This window comes from Myiozetetes cayanensis, unplaced genomic scaffold (genome assembly GCF_022539395.1).
Source record: "Myiozetetes cayanensis isolate MyiCay16 unplaced genomic scaffold, myiCay2020 scf1, whole genome shotgun sequence".
Taxonomy (NCBI): Eukaryota; Metazoa; Chordata; class Aves; order Passeriformes; family Tyrannidae; genus Myiozetetes; species Myiozetetes cayanensis.
The window spans coordinates 95606108-95626810 of NW_026086604.1; the positions used below are offsets into that span (position 1 = coordinate 95606108).

At 37.5% G+C, this 20703-nt stretch overlaps 1 protein-coding gene across 7 annotated transcripts in view; it reads right to left on the bottom strand.

Moving 5' to 3' along the window:
- TNS3 (tensin 3) overlaps positions 1-20703 on the bottom strand; it is a 209142-nt gene that overhangs the window by 159823 nt on the left and 28616 nt on the right. For 4 of the 7 annotated variants that reach the window (XM_050307125.1, XM_050307109.1, XM_050307100.1 and 1 more), the window contains exon 2: positions 7968-8012. The exons of the other annotated variants lie outside the window; for them this stretch is intronic. In XM_050307125.1, the coding sequence (XP_050163082.1) occupies positions 7968-8012 (45 nt within the window). The remainder of the gene's footprint in view (positions 1-7967; positions 8013-20703) is intronic. 7 annotated transcript variants of the gene reach the window in all.

Genomic DNA, 20703 nt, shown 5'->3' on the forward strand with positions numbered 1-20703 from the left:
AGTTACCTAAAGATCCCATAGAAAAATCAAATAATAAAATCCCATCAATTTACCCCCAGTTTCTCACAACTAGTGAACACTGATGAGATAGGATTGCCCAGAATACAACAGTTTATTATGCTGATGACACAAAATAGTTTAGAGGTTTTTTCTCCTCTCCACATAGCAAACAGCATTTTTTAAACTTTCCTGCTCCTGAACCAGTATTCCACATTTGCTGCAGGTTTCGTTTCCAGAAAAGATTGCCCACTGTGTATACAGACCCCTCTAGAAATGGCTTTTAGAACAAGAGGCCTGACCACAACAACTTGGTAACTTTAAAAAGTGATTATCTCAAAAGTCTCATACAAAGATAATATAATTATACATTGAAGAACTTTACAGAAAAAGGAAAGACCATAGCATATGAGTTTGTCTGCAGCTCTCGTTTATGAGCATTTCTTGGAAAACATACTATTACTTCAAAAGTTGCACTGTACTCTAGCCAAATGACATTAACTGAACATGTAACACACATTTAAGTACATTTACAACTACCACCAGTGAATACATAAATCTTGCAGAGCCCATGCTACATGAATATGGGATGGTGGTAAAAGAATTAAAAACACCAAAAGATTTTTACACAGACTGAAGTAAGGCATTTCTGGATTTTTCATTCAAGAAGATTATTTCTACAGCATCAGACATAGCACAGATATATATATATATTTATATCTATATTTACACACAAACTAAAATGTACACAAATAGCTAGTTATACTACTAACACTTAGTACTACCACATAACTTCAGAGGAATTGCAAAGTAAATAGGATATTTGTCAAATACTCCATTTCCTCCTCATTCATTCAAGGCATTTCACAGAAAGACAGACTAGTAGATCAAGCTAGTAGAAGCTTGAGAGATATGATTCAGTGAGAGCACTTGGAAATGTTGGTGAGGAAAAAAATGTCTCACCAAACCAGCTGATTAAAGTCAGGTCAAGAATAAAAAAACCCATGCAATTTGGTAGTACAAAACTGTACAAGCATAAGGGGCCAAAAAAGTAACAGATGATTGTTTAAAATATTTGGTACTATAATTCTAAGCAGCAGAAGTCTTTGTAGTTTCTTAGACTAAAGACATCAGGGCCTTCATTACTTTAATAAGAAACTATGCCTAGTTACCAAGGTTTCAAAGCTATACACTTTTCCAAAGTAAAAAACTGAAAAGGAAGTTTCTGTCCAAATACAAGACTTACACAGATGTAAAGAAGGAGGTCAATGTGCAAAGCACCTCCATTCAAGGTTTATTAAGTATATCAACAGCCAATTGTAAAAAACGTGGCTCAAAACATAAGCTATGCTTTACTGGATCAGCACAACATCCATTTCATTCACCCAGGCACTTCATTATTGTTTCAGAGACACTATCCAAGCAGAGCAAACCACCCCTTCTGTGTCCCACTCCTGCTTGACCAGGCCTGCTGGAAGGTCCATCACTGACTCACCCTTCCAGTATCCCTGTTTTCCACTAGTTTTGTCAAACACTGATTTAAACATGCTGTTCCTTTCTACCCCACAACCTTCTACAGAAGCAAGTTCTAAAAAGTCATAGTCACCTTTGTTTAAAATACCTTCAATTGTTCATTTTAGACTAAATGCCCACCATGCATGACTAGCTTTATTTACATAAACAGAGAAGCAGCAGAATTGAGTCTGCCACAGGGTTCTGGAATGGGGGTCTGCAGCCTCAGTCATGAGGCTGTCTGGAGGGAGCCATGACAACATAACAGCAACTTCACTGCTCTCTAACAAGAGAGAGGATCTATGTCTTGTGCACTATTCTTTAATGCTACATGCATTTACGTTTGTACTTTGTAGACAAATCACACTGGACAGGTCCTTTATCAATTGCATGTGTTCTTCTCAAGGTTTTAAATTCTTGAGACAAAGTGCTATCAGCCTTCTTTGAAAAATGGTTTCTACAGTATGCAGAGGTAATGTAAGAAAGTAAAGTGTTTGAAAAAGACTGATAATTATATAAATTTCTCTTCCCTTTTTAAAGTTTGAAGCCAGCCACCTCCAACTTTAAACAATATACAGAAACTTCATCATATATGCAATTCTCCCAGAAAGTTTGAAGTTCTTCCCCTTATGATCTTGCTAAGATTTCAGTCCAGAAAACAACAAATCCAAGTGTGCACTAGAGGTGGGTGACACCTGCTGAAGAAAAACAGCACCCAAGGGGGTCTGAATACATGCTCATTAGCAGCCCAACACTCCTTCCAGCAGAATGAAGGCAGCATACCTGCCAGAGAAAGGCAGGGCTGCCTTTCTCCAGCCAAATCCCCACTGCTCTCCTTCAACCCAGTATCCCTAGGAATCAGTCACCTGTTGAGGGTAGTGGTTCATTCCCTCTCCTCCCAACAGGAACGAACAGGGGAGCCTGTAGTCACTCCTCACTCATAAAATAGCAGCAGATCTCACATTTTCCATTTCATCACTTCTTTGCATTTTTGTTCCAGCACCTTCATTTCTCCCCTACACATGCATCTGTATCAATGGAAAAGCAATTAGAAGACAGATGGACAGTCTATTAAGACACTGAAAAACTTGTCTTTTTCATCCTCATCTCACTGGCAAACCAACACTTTGTTCTGTGTGGGAAAATGCCATACAAAGGAAATGTCTGAAAGCAGCAAAAGACTATGTGCATCACGAAAGCTCAGTGTTTGTCAATGGCCATTTTTCTTCTTTGTTAAATGACCTGGCCTTGACTTCTCTGCAGCTACAACGCCGCTTTTATTACACAAAGAACTCCCACATATTCAGAGCTAGACAGCTGAAGACCAGAATTCACATACTGAAGTAACAGGGGGAAAAGGCTATTTCTGAACATACTTGGTTTACTCTGTTCACAGAAAACGTTGAAGGGCACAACAAAATTTTAAAAGTTAAAATTCAGAGACATCACATCTACCCTTGAATTGCTGTCAGCTAAAGCTTATTTTTTTCCCAAAAATCATCTTCTCCCTAGAATCTCTAATCAAATCTCTTCCCACCGCAGATAAGTCTTGCAGGTACACAAACACATAGAACAAAGTATACACTTCTATGCATGTTTCCTCCCTCTGTCTCAACAGTCCCTTATGAACCTGTTTACAAAACCAACAAATGCCCAAAGGACTGCAACAATGTACAACCTAACCTGACTGTGACATGATGCAGCTAGTTACAAAATAGCAAAGATCTAGTAAGAGTTTTACCTTGTAGCAATTTCTGATGTGGTAAGAACCAGATATCAAAAACAAACATAATAACAACAAAAACACCAGAAAACATACCAAGGAAACAACTAGGAAATTTAGCCAAGATCTAAAAGGAAAGAGGAGAAAGGGAAGTAGAAGCAAAACAGGTCAGACCAGGGCTAGAAAAAGGACAGACAGTAGCAGCTGTGTGCCAAAACACTGGTTAGAAAAAAAATAGCTGAGAGGGATGAAAATGCATGTCACTACAGTCACTAAGAAATAGAGGAAATATTACTAATGCAGTGAATAATGTTACCCATTTCATATAGGCTCACAGCTTGAGTTTTCTCTCTTAGCCTCACAATCCTGCTTGAGGCAGATGTGCTGCACTAATACATACTCAATTTAGCACTTTACGTTCATGCAGATACTGTGTGCAGCACAGACATATCTTTCAGATATATCTTTTTCCCCCCCACTATCTCCCAGAGAAAGTCAGCATTCAGGTTAGAAATACACAGCCACAAGGAAGCTCACAGTTGCACAGTTTATATTTATATATATGTGTATTTAGTAATGAACACTGAAAGTGCATTTATCAGGAAAGTCATCAGTCAGATTACATCTTCAAAAGGTAGAAAATAACAAGCTTTCCAAGTATGCACGAAAATCTCATTAAAGGTATTCAGAAGGATGAAAAGTAACAACCTCAGTTCAGTTTTCTCCTCTCCCCACACATATCCTTATTTAACTACTTTATTTTAACCAAAGCTATCTGTTTGGCTCATAGGACCTACTGACAAAGAAAGCATTAATGACTGCATGAAGTCTACCTGGACATTGTCCTTAGAAACACTAAGCAAGGAACAGAGCGCAGACCAGGTGGCCAGAACATCTTCATTCAACACCTATGCTCTCCACACCAAAATAGGTACTTCAATTTATTCCTCTAAGCCAGAAGCAATGGTTTTCCAAGCACTTCTGTTTCGGTATGGAAACAGTTCCAGTTAAACAAGCAATGCCATACAGATTACCCATCTGCACTAAAAATAGTAACTCATATAGAAAACACCACTGTGTTTATGCATGGAATTATGTCTGTATCTATTTCCTCTTATTATAAATGTATCTTACTTTATGTAATTAAGACTGTTCCAAACAGTAATCTAAATCAACATATTCTATATAACAACTTCAAAAAGGTACATTTTTTGCATTTCATAAAACCTGAGGATTCAAAATTTTTAGCTTATAAAATTTTGTATTCGGTAATTTAAGAACTAGAAGAGAACCTCATGTGGAACATAGAAATCTTTATTGTCCACTTTTAGGTACAACCTAATTTCTTTCATAATATCTAGTTTTACTTTTTGCTGCTATTGTACTGAAGCTTCGACAATTTTTTCCATCACGTAATAATCAACCATTTTCAAGAAATAGAACCAAACAGACTTCTACAAAATTTTTTACAGGATAATATAAGTGCCATTCCAAAAATCAGAAATGTTTACTTAACAATCCTGCTCCAGGATGTAATTTCATTGCTTTCATCGGAGAGCAGACAACTTGTGGTTAGCCATTTATTTTGTATTTTTTCCTGGTGTCCCTGTGTGGTCTTGTCAGATGGGTCTTTGAAAACACAAGTTGATGAAAAACACCATACTTGCAACTGTAGAGTTTGCATACCTTCCATCTACTCTCCTTTGAGATTAAAAGATTAGTGGTACCGACCACTCTGAACACATCTCTCAAAGTGCTTCATGTTATAACAGTGTATTGAACCAGAAAGTCTCAATCAAATTCCCTTATTGCTACTAACTCCAAATAATATTGTACAGAGCCACACTCATTTAAGCCCAAACAGGCAAATCAGAGGAAATAGAAAGAGTAAAGGCTAATACTAGGTAGGTGTGTATTTTTACTGAAGAACGTGAACAACACACACAAAACCCCCAAACAAATAAAAACCAGCAAGCAATGATGTTAAAACTTCCTGGTTAACACTGTTATTCATATTGCAACAACACTTTTATGATGCACAACTATTTTAAAAAATGCTAAGAAGGAATAAAGGTTAGCCTGATGGCAACAGACACACTGCTCACCGTGGCAAACAGCAATATAAGGCTCCTTTCCTGTTTCTCACACTGCTTCCAACTCTAACAGCTCTTCACATTCTGGTACCTAAATCAGTACCATGAAAAGTAGGCTGTTCAAACTCCAGCAGACATTCCAAGCACAAGATACACTTACACTTTGCCATACAGAAAGAGAAAGCACTTGCCATGTCAGATTCAATCTTTACCTTTATTTGAGAGAGTAAATGTATTAAATTATATGATGTTCAGTACACATATACATTCTGATGTTTGGCCTGCAATTCTGAGAGTAAGAAAAATTTAGCAGCAAAGCATACCATACTATGGTAAAAGAATGCATCAATAGCAAGCTAATCACCAAAATTATACCAATTTCTGCAGAACCTCAGATTTTTATACATAAAAAAATTCAAATTAAGTTAAGGTTAACTCAACCTTATTATTGTAACCATATTCACAGTCACTTTTATCACAGACTGGAGTGAGGATAACACCCTTGGCCTGCCTGTCCGAGTAGTCTCCACCTTTTCAGTTACTTATTCCATTCAAACATTAACCTCTAGCAGAAATACAAAAAAAAATAGTCATCTTGAAAAATTACATAAATTTGGGTCACTGACTAGTGCAGGCTGCAAACAAATGGGAGCACTGTGTGCTCCCACCCAGACAGGAAAAGATTTGTTGCTACTGGCCTGAGGCTTGGAACTTTAATTCCTCTCCTCTGCCATGCAAACAAACCAGGATAATGTAAAATGGCATAAGCACAAGGATCACATTCAGCTACAAGACCTAAAGCTCTTATGGAAATGGAAATCAAACACAACAAACATTTATAAAGTTATTATACAGTGCCTGCTCTGTAGCTGATTAACTTGGTCACTTACCCAAGGACAAATAGTTAAACTATTACATAAAGAAAAACTATTACATCAAACACAACTGTTACCTAACTCAACTGACTTGCTTCTTCCTTTTGGCTCAAAAAAACTACGCACTTTAAACTTCCAAACAACTATCCCTGGCATATTAATCAGACTCTCTTATCACAGCAAGTAAAGAAAAGCTCACTAAAACATATGCTTAACTCGATTTTCATGATCCTTTTTAAAGGACCAATGAATCCACTTGAAATACTAAATTTAAAGTCTTCCCTCTAAAAACCACAAAGCTCCACAAACCCTTGCTCTTCTTATCTTCAATCTCATCAGTATCACTTCATCAGGGTTCTCCAGTTTCCATGCACATCTGTTGCACCAAGGGTACTTTCATATCATCACACTGGAAAAGTATGGTTTTTTCACCCTTCTCCCAGAACAACAGTGTCCTTCAAAACCTTCATAATTTTTACTTTGTCATAGCCTAAACTTCTTTTCTTGCACTTTTAGAGGATTTCATTCATTATCACAGCAGTTACTATTCCTTCTGCCTTACAGAAAAAAAAAGAAACAATTCTGAGAACAGATTCTTCAAATAAAGTCATTTTCTAGACCACAGCAATTTATAAAAGCAACAATCCCATGATACACTTGCCAAAAGCTGAAATAATTTAACGGAAATGTAAAACAAAATACATGTGAGACTAGAGAATCCTTATTCCAAAGTCTTAACTAGTTCTGACATCCAATTGTTCCAGCATCTTCATTATTACAGAGTACATTATGCAGTGTATCAATATTGCTGTTTAAATCAAATAAAACTCCTGACGTATCTTCAGTGCTCCTATACGTTTGTTTGCAAGTCTGTTGACAAGGCCAATCTGCAGACTGGTATTTTTATAAATGTTGGGAAGACAAAGCAGAAACACCATTTTTTCAAGACTTAAGGTCTTGAGACTTAAGATGTCTGTGAACATCTATTAATGAAGGGGTAATCTATTAATAAAGAGGTAATCTTCCAAAAGAAAGCTACCAAGTCTCAGCCAAAATTAAGTATTCATCACTCAACAGATTTTGCTCAAAATGCCAGGATGGTCAGAAGTTTACTCTTTCAGGATCTTCAAGCGGGCAAAGTAGGCCATTTGACAAAACCAAGCAACTAAGAGCAAGCAGCAATACTGCAGCATTGGGAAAACACCACCTGCAAGTGTACAGTTAGCTACTCAAGATTTGTATCTTGAATTTTTAGTATAATGTGACTTTTCCCGTATGCAGTTTAGGGCAGAAAAATCTGTACAATTTTTCAACTCTGTGCCAACGTAGCCCTTGCCCTTTCCTTTACAGCAAATGTACAACTTCCAGACAAGAACCTACTTTTCTACAAACACATAAAACCTTATTGACCATAGTCAGAATACACACTGTTCTCCCAAGCAAGAGTACACATGAGAAACAGAGAAAGAGAGGAAAGAACTGCCTCTTGCTAACATTCTTTCAGCAAAGATTTATAATCCCTTAATGTTGCCTAACAAACCTACCACCTCCAGCCAAAGAGAGTCCAGTGATTGTATACTTGTTTTATTTGTTAATTTTCACTATGCACAAGGCTTTAAGGCAGTAAAATTTTTCATAAGCTGAAACCCTCAGCAGCAGAGAAAACACAAGGAATTCACAGATGTGATTACCTTCTTCTAAGTTAAAAACATTACTTCAGAAACATCAGCATATAAAGTATGTTGAATTGCTGAGGAATGAACATACCTCAGTTTGTCCACCAGCCAACTCTCCAGATGACCTGTTGTCAGCCTGTTTTAAACAAAGGGTTGCTTTAATTAGTGCAATATTACTAACTGACAGGGCAAATTCCAAAAATACTTCACTACAATTAGAAAACATTTTTCCCCCCATTAAAACAATTTTTAAATAGCACTTAACCACTATACAGCCACATGGATAAGTATATCCATTTCTCCTATGTACATCAAAAAAATAGTTAAGTGAGCAATAAAAATGTTTACCAAAGCATCTGAAAAAGCTTACTGATAGTATTACCAGAGGATTATGGCAACAATTCATTTCAGACCTGTATCAGAGCCTGGTAGGACTGAAGTTCTTTACAGGGGGCAGAGGGGAGGGCTGTGGCATGGGGGAGGAAGCATAAAGGAAAGTAAAATGCCAGACAACTGTTCAAACCAGTTTTCAGTTCAAATTAAGTTGAATTCACAGTCTATTACTATACTGACTGTAGTTGTCACATTCCCCTAGCTGCAATTAGTTTTCCACTTTTTTGCTTTCCAGTTATTCTTTTACCACCTTGTGAAACTTAATAGACCATGGTTCACCATATGCCCCAAGACTCCAACTTGTCCCTGCAAAGTCCCCCATACAGCCACTAGTATATTGTGCTTATACATCATAACAACCTGAACTGTGGAAGTCAAAATTCATCTCTGATAGAACAGGCAGTAAGACATCAATACCAGTGTGTATATTTTTAAACAAAGAAATACAATTTTGCAAATGAGGAAAGGATGGAGTTAAGTATTTTTTTTTCCTCAGAATAAGTGAGAAAATCCTTTAAAGTTAAGCCAAACCAAACTCTGCAATTCAGTAACCTGAACTACTATAGTCCATACGCTTAACTATGACAAATTAATCTTTTCCATGCAAACCATGCACATATACAGAAGCTATTAACTGTATTATACCTATACCACAACATACAAATGCCCTTTTTTGTTCTTCCTGCTTGCATGCGCTGCAAGTACAGACAGATGCCTTCAGACTAAATGAAATGTCTTGTCATAATGACCACTCTGCAGAATATTTACTACCTTTCCATTACTCTGTCTCTTGGAGGATTGGCTGTGTTTAACTGTCTCTCTGAGATTGAATGTAGTCATGTGAGTGTGCACTCTGAAAAGGAGAAAATCCCTTACAGACTTCTTGGTTTATATGAGGTATTCTCCAAACATCAGGCTCCCTGAACTGAGATTAAGATCTTATTCATGCAACTTGGTGCTCCAGTGAGCTCAGTCTCAGGAAAGCAAGGTGATCCATCCTGCAAGGTCATCTAAGTGCAAATTTCTAGCAGAATCAGACTACTTGGAAGTTTTACACTTACAGTTGTCCAACTCATGTCATCATTTCCAAGCATTACAGCCAACATGAGCTTGTACATATCATAATCTACTAAAGTGATTATCTACATCATGACCTATGCCAAGAGTTCCTCTTTACCATTGACTGATCTAAATCTAGAGGCAAATATTTCCACAGAGACAGTAACATACCATCATCCTCCAAGGACCTCCAAAGGTCCTCATATAGTAAGTCCCCACACAACTCTCAAACAAATTATAATTTTTGCAGGTATTGCACAGTTAATTTTCTTTAATTCACCCAACTTTCCTTACTCATCAGCTTCTTTTCTTCAAGAGACATTTGTTAAGAAAGCAATTCTATTACTAGAAACCACTTCTGGCACCTGCAAAATGGTAGGATTTGCCAATTTTTAATTTATTTTTTTTAATACTGCCATATCACCCAAGATTTCTCAAACATAATAAAACGTCCCATGTTTTACTTGGTTTACTCAAATTTAACCTCAAATACACAATCTTCTGCTAGCAGAGGCCCAGCCACCAGCAGCAGACAAGGAGTCTCCATGAGTTCAGGAGGATTCAATTGCCGCTAGTTTCTTTTAAAAAAGTGCCTCTGTGATGTGGGTGAGAAGAGTCCTTATACTGTTTCCTTAGGACCCCAAAGCAGCCAGAATGAGCCAGCGACTACAAAAGCATCAAGGCAACTCATCTAATCAAACTGAGGACAGACTGCAATTATTCATCCTAAAACATGGCCTTTCTGAACAAAATTCTGTGAGATCTTGAAATAACCAGAGATCTGCAACACTTCCAGTCCAAAGCACACTCCTAAAATCCTCAAATGCAGAAACAACACAGGACAAAATTCCACTAAGTAAATACTGTAAGCTTATGCCAGCATTGACTTTTATGTGCTGCTAGTTTCTATCTTAATCAAGAAACAAAATCTTCACTTGTGACACGATATACACTCAAAGAGATTAAAAGTTCCAAATGACATATATGCACATACAAACCTTTCCAAAGCATCTTCTGGGGTGGGAGAAGAGATATGAGATTAACTATCTTTGTAACCTGATGAGTGCTATTTTACCTGCAGGATAAGCACCCAGGCAGAATTCTGAAAAAATACAGTGTGAAGAAAATCCTGATACTTTTGGAAAATCTTGATTTAAAAGAGCAACTTGAGAGGAGGCACGGTGATACAAGTTCAACAGAAAAAAAGTTCAATAATCTTTAGGAAGTTTGGTTGAGAAACAGATATTTGATATCACCAAACCCCTGTCTACTTTCAGGTCACTTAAATCTATATTTTTAGTATATTTTTCTTTATATATATATATATAAAATCTATATTATATAATTACATCATCTATATTATATAATTACATCATCTATATTATATATATTTTATATATAATAAATCTAATCATATAGTTAAATATATATAATCAGTCCTCGTATTTAAGATGTCTGAAGTTGAAATAAACAAGAACAACTAATTATGTTCATAAGAATGAACTATTGTGTATTGACAATAAACAAAATTTTCCTAAACTCACTGATATTTCTATGTAGTACCCACATCCTACAGACAACCACAATCTTATAAACTGAGACGCATGGGAGGTTTTGAGTGAGACTGAGCAGTTTTACTTCCTTTATCCTGCAGAATACATGATGTTGTTCTGAAGGCAAACTCAGATGGATTAATGTCAATTTCTTCAACTATCATAGATTAGGAGTTGTGCAGCCTTGCTTCCCATCTCTTTTCTTCCTTCTCATCTGCTTTTTCTTGCACTCCCTCTATCCAGTCTGGACCTCCATCTCAGTAGGCAAAGAAATATCTTCCTGCAGGCAAGCATGAACAATCTCTCCCCAGTTACAGAGTCATGTGTGGGCTATGAGCAATTTTGCAAACATAAAAGGAAGGAGGGAATTTGCTACCCATACATTAACAAGCTAAAACAAGCCAACCTGCAGATGGAAAGGATCAAAGCATCTGTTTAAGTCACCTTAAAATTAATTCCCTCCAAGAATGTTCACCACCTCCCCCCATTCACACTATGTCCCCCCAGTCTCTCCCACAGCAAAACTCTCAACTTCTCAAACTCTTTTAAACTAGTATGATACTCCCCAGAATACACACATCCTTCATTTCCCTTTGAAGGACTATGTTCCTCCCCCTTCCCTCTCTATCCCCAGACACGTACATGCAGATACCTGACAGTTTTTTCCCTGTTGTCTATCAAACATGACATTATGCTTCACCAAAACAATTCAATGCAGGTTCAGGTTGGAAATGGCACCTGCATCATGAAAGAGTCATTTTTCATATGTCTGTCATTTCCCAACGCTAAAATAGCAAAAGCAATATTTACCATCTGTAAGAGATTCTTTGAAGCAAATTTGCTTTATAAAAAGAAAAAAGTGAAAGTGAGAAGCTAAATATATTAAGAAAAGCAAATATACATATTAAGAGAGGTAGTTGTTCTAGTATTTCCACAATTTTATTCACATTTGAGCTGCCACTCCTCAAGTGCATTTTACTACCTTAGATGTCAAAACCTTCTCTTAGGCAAGTTGAAAACTATCATGATTTAGAGAAGGCCTGAAAAAAACACTCTTGCTCTGCTAAACTATGGACAAAAAAGCTACTTCTTCCAAAAAAAGCCCAGTTGTTTACCATGAATAACCCAGTTTCATTCCTACAGAAGCATCAAAATTCCTATTTTTCACAAGAAGTGTTAGAAACAGGATACTAGCTGCTGTGGTTGGTTAGAGCTAGAATAATACCAATACATCAAATTCCCACCACATCAGGGCACAGGCTGGATTAAGGAAGTAATGGTTCCTGTGAGTTTACAGGCAAACCTGTCCTGCTCTCACTCATATTACATCCATCAGCTTCACTGTACTGAAGAGTGTGTAATTCAGAAAATCACCACATTTGTTCATGAACTAATTGATCCATATACACCTGAAAAACTTCATTATATGAGCCATATCACACTGAAGTTGTATTTAATCTTCACCTGAGCATCATCTGTTTCAGAAAGTGCAGAACTTCAGTTCTGAAGTCCATAACTTGAAGTGAAATTCCAAAATCTATTACCACATACAGCAAATTTCACGGCCATAGTGAACTGGTGCCCAATTTGGTGTCATTAAGAAATAAATGGAACAAGCTCACCACTCTTAAAAACTATCAAAACATAGTTCATGACTCACAGGAATACCTTGATTTGCTCTGCATACATGCTTCCTCTCTCTCACCACTTCAAGTATAATGAAGTGAAAAATCATGCCTGCTTGACCATTCCAACTGTTGTGAAATGTTTTTCCTTCTCATCTCTATGGGTCTTTGGAGCACTACAAATAACTACAATAGCACCCACGTGGGTAAGCCAAGTAAACTGAACTACCCAAAAATGTTAATACAGCCAATGCTCCCTCTACACACACTGTAAAAGAAGCGTCCTTCTCCCACAGCAGCAACACCCACAGCCCTGCTCTAAGCACCAGGTACACAATTCCACCTAGTTAAGCAACATCAGGCATCATCATGCTAATGACACCTGAGAAACTGAAGTTGCTTTGCAAGAGGTAGGAACAATTACTGCATCCCAAAAGACAGAAAATGGATTCAAGAAGGCTAAGAGTCAAACTCCCTCCCTGCATATCATTCTCTCTTCCTGCATATCAGTTTATATTTCAAGCTGTGTTACTGATGACTATATCAGTATGAGTCAGAAGCAGTGAGAACGTGTGACAGTAAAGTCTGCTTTGCCTGAACTTCAGTCCTGTGCTCCACATATTAGTCACCACATTCTTTAAAAACAAAACAAAACCAAATCAAAAAATCTATTAAAAGGAAGGAAAGCGTTTTCTCACATTTTCTTCCAGCTCAGCCTAACCATGTTTTCCATATTAAGCAAAATAACTATTTTCACAAAATCTCATACCTGCAAGGAAAGCAGTTTCACTTAAAAGCACAGATAAGGCACTAACCAGTGCAACTGGGTGTCGACATGAAGTGTTAACTCATTGAAGTAGAGGCCTTCCTCTTCACAAATGAGCACCGGCCATAGAAAACAATTCTCAAAGATGCTTCTGATTATTCATTAGTTCCTTCTAGCTACATGTGATCTTGCACCACATGATCACAGACCATTTTGATACTATTATCTTAAACTAGACTATGAATCAACATATCAGTTCTGGTTTTCCCCCAAGGTACTGTTCTGTACTTGCTGATTTGAGATATCACAGCTGAACACATCCACTCTTTCCCAATTAGTCTCCAAATCTTCTTTCTTAGGAAGTGTTATAACATTTCCTGCAGGCCATAATTAAAGCTGGAGTGCCTCATCAAGTAGTATCTAGCTTTCAGGAAAGGTCAGCTTGTTGACACAATTTATGAGCCTAACAGTAAAAAAAAAAAAAAAAAGGGCTATTACTCTTTCAGAACACAATGAGCATCTGCATTTCAAAATAAAATTGAGTAACAGCACGTATACAAACAGGACACAGTCAAAGTGTTTTAAGTTACATAGAAATAAAAAGTTAAAACTGCCTTTTTTAAGTACCTTTAATAAAAAGTTAAAACTGCCTTTCTTTGCACAGCAGAGAAAGCAGAAATTTAACAAAAGAATACTCCCAGTTTAAGCCAAAAAATTTTGACATGTTACTCTTGCCCTTCCTGTGGAATAGAGTTTTAGCTGCCTTCTGGAATAACTCTTCTAGAAATTCATTTCCTAGACAGAACTACAAATTCCTTGATGCAGTTCATCAACTCTAATAATAAAACCATCATGCTTCAGCAAAGCCACTCCTTGGAGTAAAGTCCAGTGCTTACCAAGGTAGGAAGGGTGGGAGAAAATATCACAAATTAAGCACATTCCATGAAACAGAACAGAAATAAAAGCAAAATATTGGACTGAAAATGCAAAATTTTTAAGCTTCAAAAGGCAAGAACTCTACAGAACAAAAAATTAATGTCCAGCCAGGATTAAACTTATTTCCTTTCCTGCCCCATCATTAAGCATCTTGAAACACATAAGTAATTTAATATAGACAGACAAATCTTAACACCAGATTCAAGATTACACGTTTAAGAACGCTTCTGGACAGAAGGCAGGCAAAGGAGTGGCAGGACAGCATGAAAATATTTCATGTAACCATAGTATATAAGACAGAAAGAAATAAGTAAAAGAATACTGGCATCCATAAAATACTGCAGAACATGAAAAGCTCTCCAAATAACATAAAACTGGAATTAAATTCAGGAAGGCCACTGTTGAATATCTGCTGAAAAGGAAGCCTGCAAGGTCACAAAAAGCACAAAACATGCACAAAACTCCTTTGAAAACGACTACAGAATTATTGTGAGGTATTTCTTTCCACAGTCACAACCTATAAAGAAGATGTATAAGACTTGCCCATATTTACTTGATGTATTTCACTTACAAATTGAGAACACACTTCTAAAATGTGCATGTTTCTGATATTTGAAAAACACAATTTTTTGTTCAACAAGCTATATCAAAGGGGAAGAGCAACCAAGATAGAATAGCAGGGGTTTTAAATGCTTATAACCTTACAGCTCAAAAAAATCCAGTATTTGGGCTAGAGAGGAACTTTAAGAAACAGACTAATGATCTCAGTGGTTCAACTGAAATCTACTAATCTAAACATTTATTACTTAAAATCCAATCTACTACTAAAAACATACATCCTCCTCAGAGTTTGATCTTAAACATCCTAACTTACTGAAACTGCCACTGGAAATGCCAGGTTTCCCAGAAGTGCAGTAATAGGTCATATATTGTACTTGACTTTTCATCTTCTTTTCATCCTAAATCCATCTCAGCTGAAAACAAAAATAATCCTAAAGGCTAAGTGTGGCTGATAGCTGCAAGAATAAATAAATGAGCGCAAAAAAAAAGACAGCACTCCTCAGGAAAGACTTAAATTCATTAAATACTTAGTGATCATAAGGAAGTGTTTTCAGAGGTTTTTCAAACTCAAATTAGGTTGACTACATGCTAAAATCAACATAATTCATTTAATCATAGACCTAGGCTCTCTCTTACTGACCACTGCAACAGACTACATGTTTATGACCTAAGATCAGGTAACAACTCCATCAAAAACAAAGGGAGCAGTTTGTTACAAAAATCCAGGCAGTTAAAGATGCTTCATGTACATATAATGAATAAAAAACTGGTAAATTACTCATAACCTGGCAGACGTATGTCAACAATTTGTTAAAAATTACATTTCAATTGCAAACAGTACAGAAAGGCTCAGATCCACTGGGTAAACAAAACCTAATGAGGTTCAGGAAATTAGGTGTTCCCAGAAGTACAAATACACAGTGCCCACAAAGATATTCTTTGCTCTCACAGCTACTATTTCCAGGACACTGACTGCTAGGAAAGTATCCTGTAACAACTCACTATCATCCATCAGTCATTAAAGCTAGACAAAACAAAACCTTGCTTGCACACAAGTTGTATTTCAAAACAAAAGCTTGGATGCACACAAGCTGTGTTTCCATTACTGTTGCATTTACAACTAAGGGAAAAGTCATACAAGGCTGTGGAACATAAATTATGTCTCCCTCTTCACTAGCTCCATGAAAGGCAGAAAACAAGGATGCCCACCATGTGGTACAGAACCTAACACTGCTAAGGGTAGGGTTATGAACCACACCACCTCTGGAAAAAATCACGGGAGTAACTCATTAGCTCGTGTTTGGTATCAAACAGCCAGGAATGCTTGAGCTACACCTGGCCAGAGAACATCTCAGTCTCTCCTAGTATAACAATTATACTTCATACTAAAGCACTGAAGCAGGAAGCGGAGAGTCTGCCATGCACTGCATAAAAAGGGGTAAGACCACAGGACCTCTAAGCCACTACGCTCTCCTCTGATGGGGAAGGCTCAGCTTTAAGCTCCTTCTCTCCCTTGCTTCCAGATTGCAGATGAGCACCCCAAACACAGTGCTACGGTATCTGCCTCTTCCTGGCTCTGTGAATACTGGCTTATTTACCACAATTCCAATGTCAATTTTCCCCCTTCCCAGTGGGTTGCCCTCAATTCCACCCACCCTACTAACTTACCTGCCTGATAGCAACAAGCCATCTCCACTGGCCACCACAACCCAGTTGCTGCCCTGAAATAGGAACATTTAAGCTAGCTGTGTCAGAGGACTGAGCTACGGACACTAGAGCTGTAGAGGACTGGAGAAAGAGTAAGTATATTGTCACTTCTGCCCTTGCAAGAAGCAACAGCAGCAATCTAACACTGATAGGTAGGCTGAAAGGAAATGCAGAACACGGCACACAGCTGTCTGGAACCTCCTTATCACCTACAGAGAAAAAAATGGAAGTGTCCCCTGGGTCACTTTCAACTACAGAAACCTGACAGCAAAGGGGAAAAAAAGCCTTAAAACACACTGAAATTAGTAAGGATGATTAGGACACAAAAGTGGCCTAGTTTGGCAATCAAGAAGCCTTGTAAAAACCTCAAGTTATTGTCTGAGATATTTTCATGCTGAAAGACAGAAGGTGCAACTTGCTTCATTTTTTTTTATTGGCATGAAGAAACGCTGACAGAGAAAATATTTCAGCAGAGGCCCTGGCATCCAGCAAGACAATATTACACAAATATAAATAGCCCTCATCCAATTACACAGTAGCTTCTTTTTACCTTATCTTCTCAAAAGAATTTTAGTAGTACTAGCTGCAGAAAAAGAACAAGTACAGGAATACCTATAGAAGAAGGAAGACAACCCATTTTACTTCAACTAAAAAGACAGCTGTAAATACACTTCTTATATTGAACAGTGAGAATGTGATTACAAAACATATAGAGCCTGAGAAATGGTATGCAAGGGATAAGAAGGCAGCATGGTACATTGAAAATTTTTTATATGGTCTAATGCACATGCTTCCTTGTATTGAAAAAAGATCAAACTCGTATCACAACATTCCACAGTTTCCCCAACTAAAATTATCCTCTTCAAGAAAAACAATAATACAGCATTTTAATTGCAAGGAAAATCGTATGTCTGCTAGTTAAAGTCAAAATCACTCACTTTTTCACTCTGCAAGCATACAGCTTTGAACAAACAGAGAGGAAAAGAGATGACCTCTAGTCCACTTTTTTTATTTTATTTATGTGGTTAAGGTTTAAAAGAGATCACTACCAAAGCTTTTGTTTTTTTCAGTAAATTAATGCAAGACTGAAAGGTTAAACTGAACTGAACTCTAGAGGTTTTCTCTGAATACATAAAACCTTATAGAGTGCTCTCTAAACATTATCATTCTTTTCCTCATTCCCCAAAATAACAAATACATTCCTAAATGGATTAACATCCTTTTTCTGCCATCCCCAAAGCTAAGAGAGCATCTGTAGCTTAAGGAACTACAGCATCTTCCCTTCCTCTGTCTCTGAGGCTGCTTAATTTCCTCAGATGGTTTTCAGCAGAGGTGCACTGAAAGCAGGCTGCATCAACACATCTGTCCATTAGGTTACTGCAGATCAATCTACTACTTTATGCCTGAAGCAATGCACTATCTCAATTCTGTCATCACACAGGTCTGTACCCACAGGGTAATTAGATAGTAGCACAATGGGAGTGGGATTGGGGGGAAGGAGAAGAAAGAAGTGAGCACCTAGTCCCTGTGAAGGAAAGTAGTGTTAATTTCCTATTACTGGAAACACAACAGATCCTGCAAGGCTATGAAAATTCTGCCTTAATATATCAAGAACTGAACAGCTGTACTGTTGGGGTAGGCAGCAGTTCCCCCTGATCCCTGATGAAGGATACAGAGGTGAAGGATTTTGACTTAGACACTTTGAAAGCGTTTCCCTGAGGAAAAACAGGGGCTGTGAAAGACTTGAAGAGGTGCCAGAACTGACCAGTGAGAGAAGAAAGTAAATAAGAAGTGAACATCCAATTATACTGAAGGCTAGTAATAAATTATAGATAGGGAGCTAATAATAGAAAGGATTTAAGGTTCTGTTCACAGTGTGTCTGTGCAGTATGTGTGAGAACAAGAAGTTGATTAGACTGGACGAAGCAATGAAAGCCAACTGTCGGACCATCATCATATAAAGGTGCCTGATTTTATTTTGTGACCGTCCTAACTATTACAACACTGTACCTTTTTCCAGAGTTTAACAAGTCCTGAGTATGCAAGTCCAGTTATATTCTTAAGCTGTGCAAAAAATAGCAAGTTTAGAAGCAGAGTTAATGGTGAAATACATCAGTACAGAAGACTACCAAATTAAGAGGGGAGAAAAAAAGGGTGAGGGGGCACTTTCACGCATCACCATTATCATTGCAGACTCCCTTACACTGCCATAAAGAGAAAGTTCAAGTCTTTCATTTATCCAAAGCAGTTTATTATGTTTATTCTGCCAGCCTGCCACATTGCACTAAAGGATTAATTTTAAAATCCAAAATTAATGCATGAAGTACACTCCTGTCACTGCTAAAGGGTGCTGCAAGCAGCAGGGTAGCAGACTGCTCTATGCCCAGGTGCATAATATCATATTGCAGGCTATTTTTCTGAAATGTAATTTTTATTCATCAAATGGCAAGCCTCACTTTGGGGACATTGGCCTGCCAAAACTTTATGAGCTTTGACATTTCCTGGATGCTTGCTTTCCCACCCCTCACTACAATAATTTGCTGCTAAACATCACAGATACTTAAATACAAACCCCTGTTGTGTAAAAAAAAATTAAGCAGGGACCAAACTGACTTATAGAGAGTCTATACAGTCACCTGGCTTGTTTCTTACCTTCCAGCCACAAAGATACTAAGGCCGGGAGAAATACCAACACAACAAAAAATCCAAAACCCAGTCCAACCAAAACAAACAAAAACCCATAACAAAACAAACCCAAAACAAATAAACAAACAAAAAAGGCTGAACCATTAAGTCATTCCCTACCCCCAACTCCTATCACACACATCTTGCTTCAAAGATGAAGAATCTTCATCAAGAGCGATTTTCCCAGAGAAAGTTCTTCAGCAATAGCTCAGGTGTGTAGTTTATACATAAAGACACCCATAAGGATATGGTAATTTCTGATTACTTTCAGAACTGTATGTGAGCCCTCTGAATTAAGGTATGGGAACTAAAGTTAACTTGACCTGCAAAGGTTCTTTTTTATGCTTCACTTCCTTGGTGCTGGTCAGTCTTAGCCTATAGATCCACCCCAGCACGAAAAAAGTCTGACATTTCTGCATCAAAAGGAACTGCTCTACAGTGCCATTTCACTCACACCATACAATTCTTAAATCATCAACATGAGGTAAATTAGTATCTTTACTTAATATCACTTCCACTGTGATCTTCCCAACTTCGCTCAATGACTCAGTGTCAGAATTAGGATTCAGACTACCCATGCAACATTTTAAGTTGCACTTAAAGGGCAAAATTGTGGCAAAAAAATAAAGCTGTACATTTTTGACAAGTTTTGTGAAGCTGATGGATAAGGCACGTTTAGCACTTGTTACTATGGTAGGAATTGTACATTCTCAATAGCTGCTCAGTAACAATCAGATTATTCCAGCATGCAAATGAATTAATATCTGATTCTTCAACTGGCAGCCAGAAAAACACCATTAGAAAATTTCACTAGGAATAAAACTGAACTCTAACGCCTAAAAGTAAATGCCTAACCAGTCAATAAGTTTTTATATTTTTAGGTACTCCTAAATTCATTCCCTTGCATTGTTTTCCTTCGCTGCAGCTGTTCTGCAATTTTAGCACTGCTTGCTGTTTTTCTTACCATCTCTATTTTTGTTAAACAGCATATTTGGGAGACAAACAGGTAATGATACTAATAAGGTTTTATCCAAATAAGCCCCACACATCTCTCAAAAATACCAACTGATTCTCTGTCACTTTTGTCACTTACAGAGAAAGTCAGACACAAAAAAAGATAAAGAAACTTTCAATTAGCTTTGTCTAATGAAAATAAATTGCTGTATTCTGCCAATATTCTGCACTATTGTATTGCTGTATCAGTGATATCTTCCAATCTTCTGCTAGCCATAGGGCTTATTGTCAAAGAGACAGATGAGCCAGCAGGATGGACTCCCATGCCATCTGCAAGCAGCAGAGAAAGCAAACGATCCCTGTTGTGGGTTCTGTGTTCAAGATATAAATATTTTCTGAATGACCAGGAAACAAGTAGCAGGCCAAAGAAGGTAATGTCAATGGTAATGAGACCCCAAAATATCACAGTTGTTCAGTAAAACAACCTGCTCAAAAGTACTTTGGATTAAATCAGAGATTGCAAGAAACACTGATTAAACCACTTGTGGCCACTGTCTTCTCTAAATAATCATATACACGTCTGTGCTG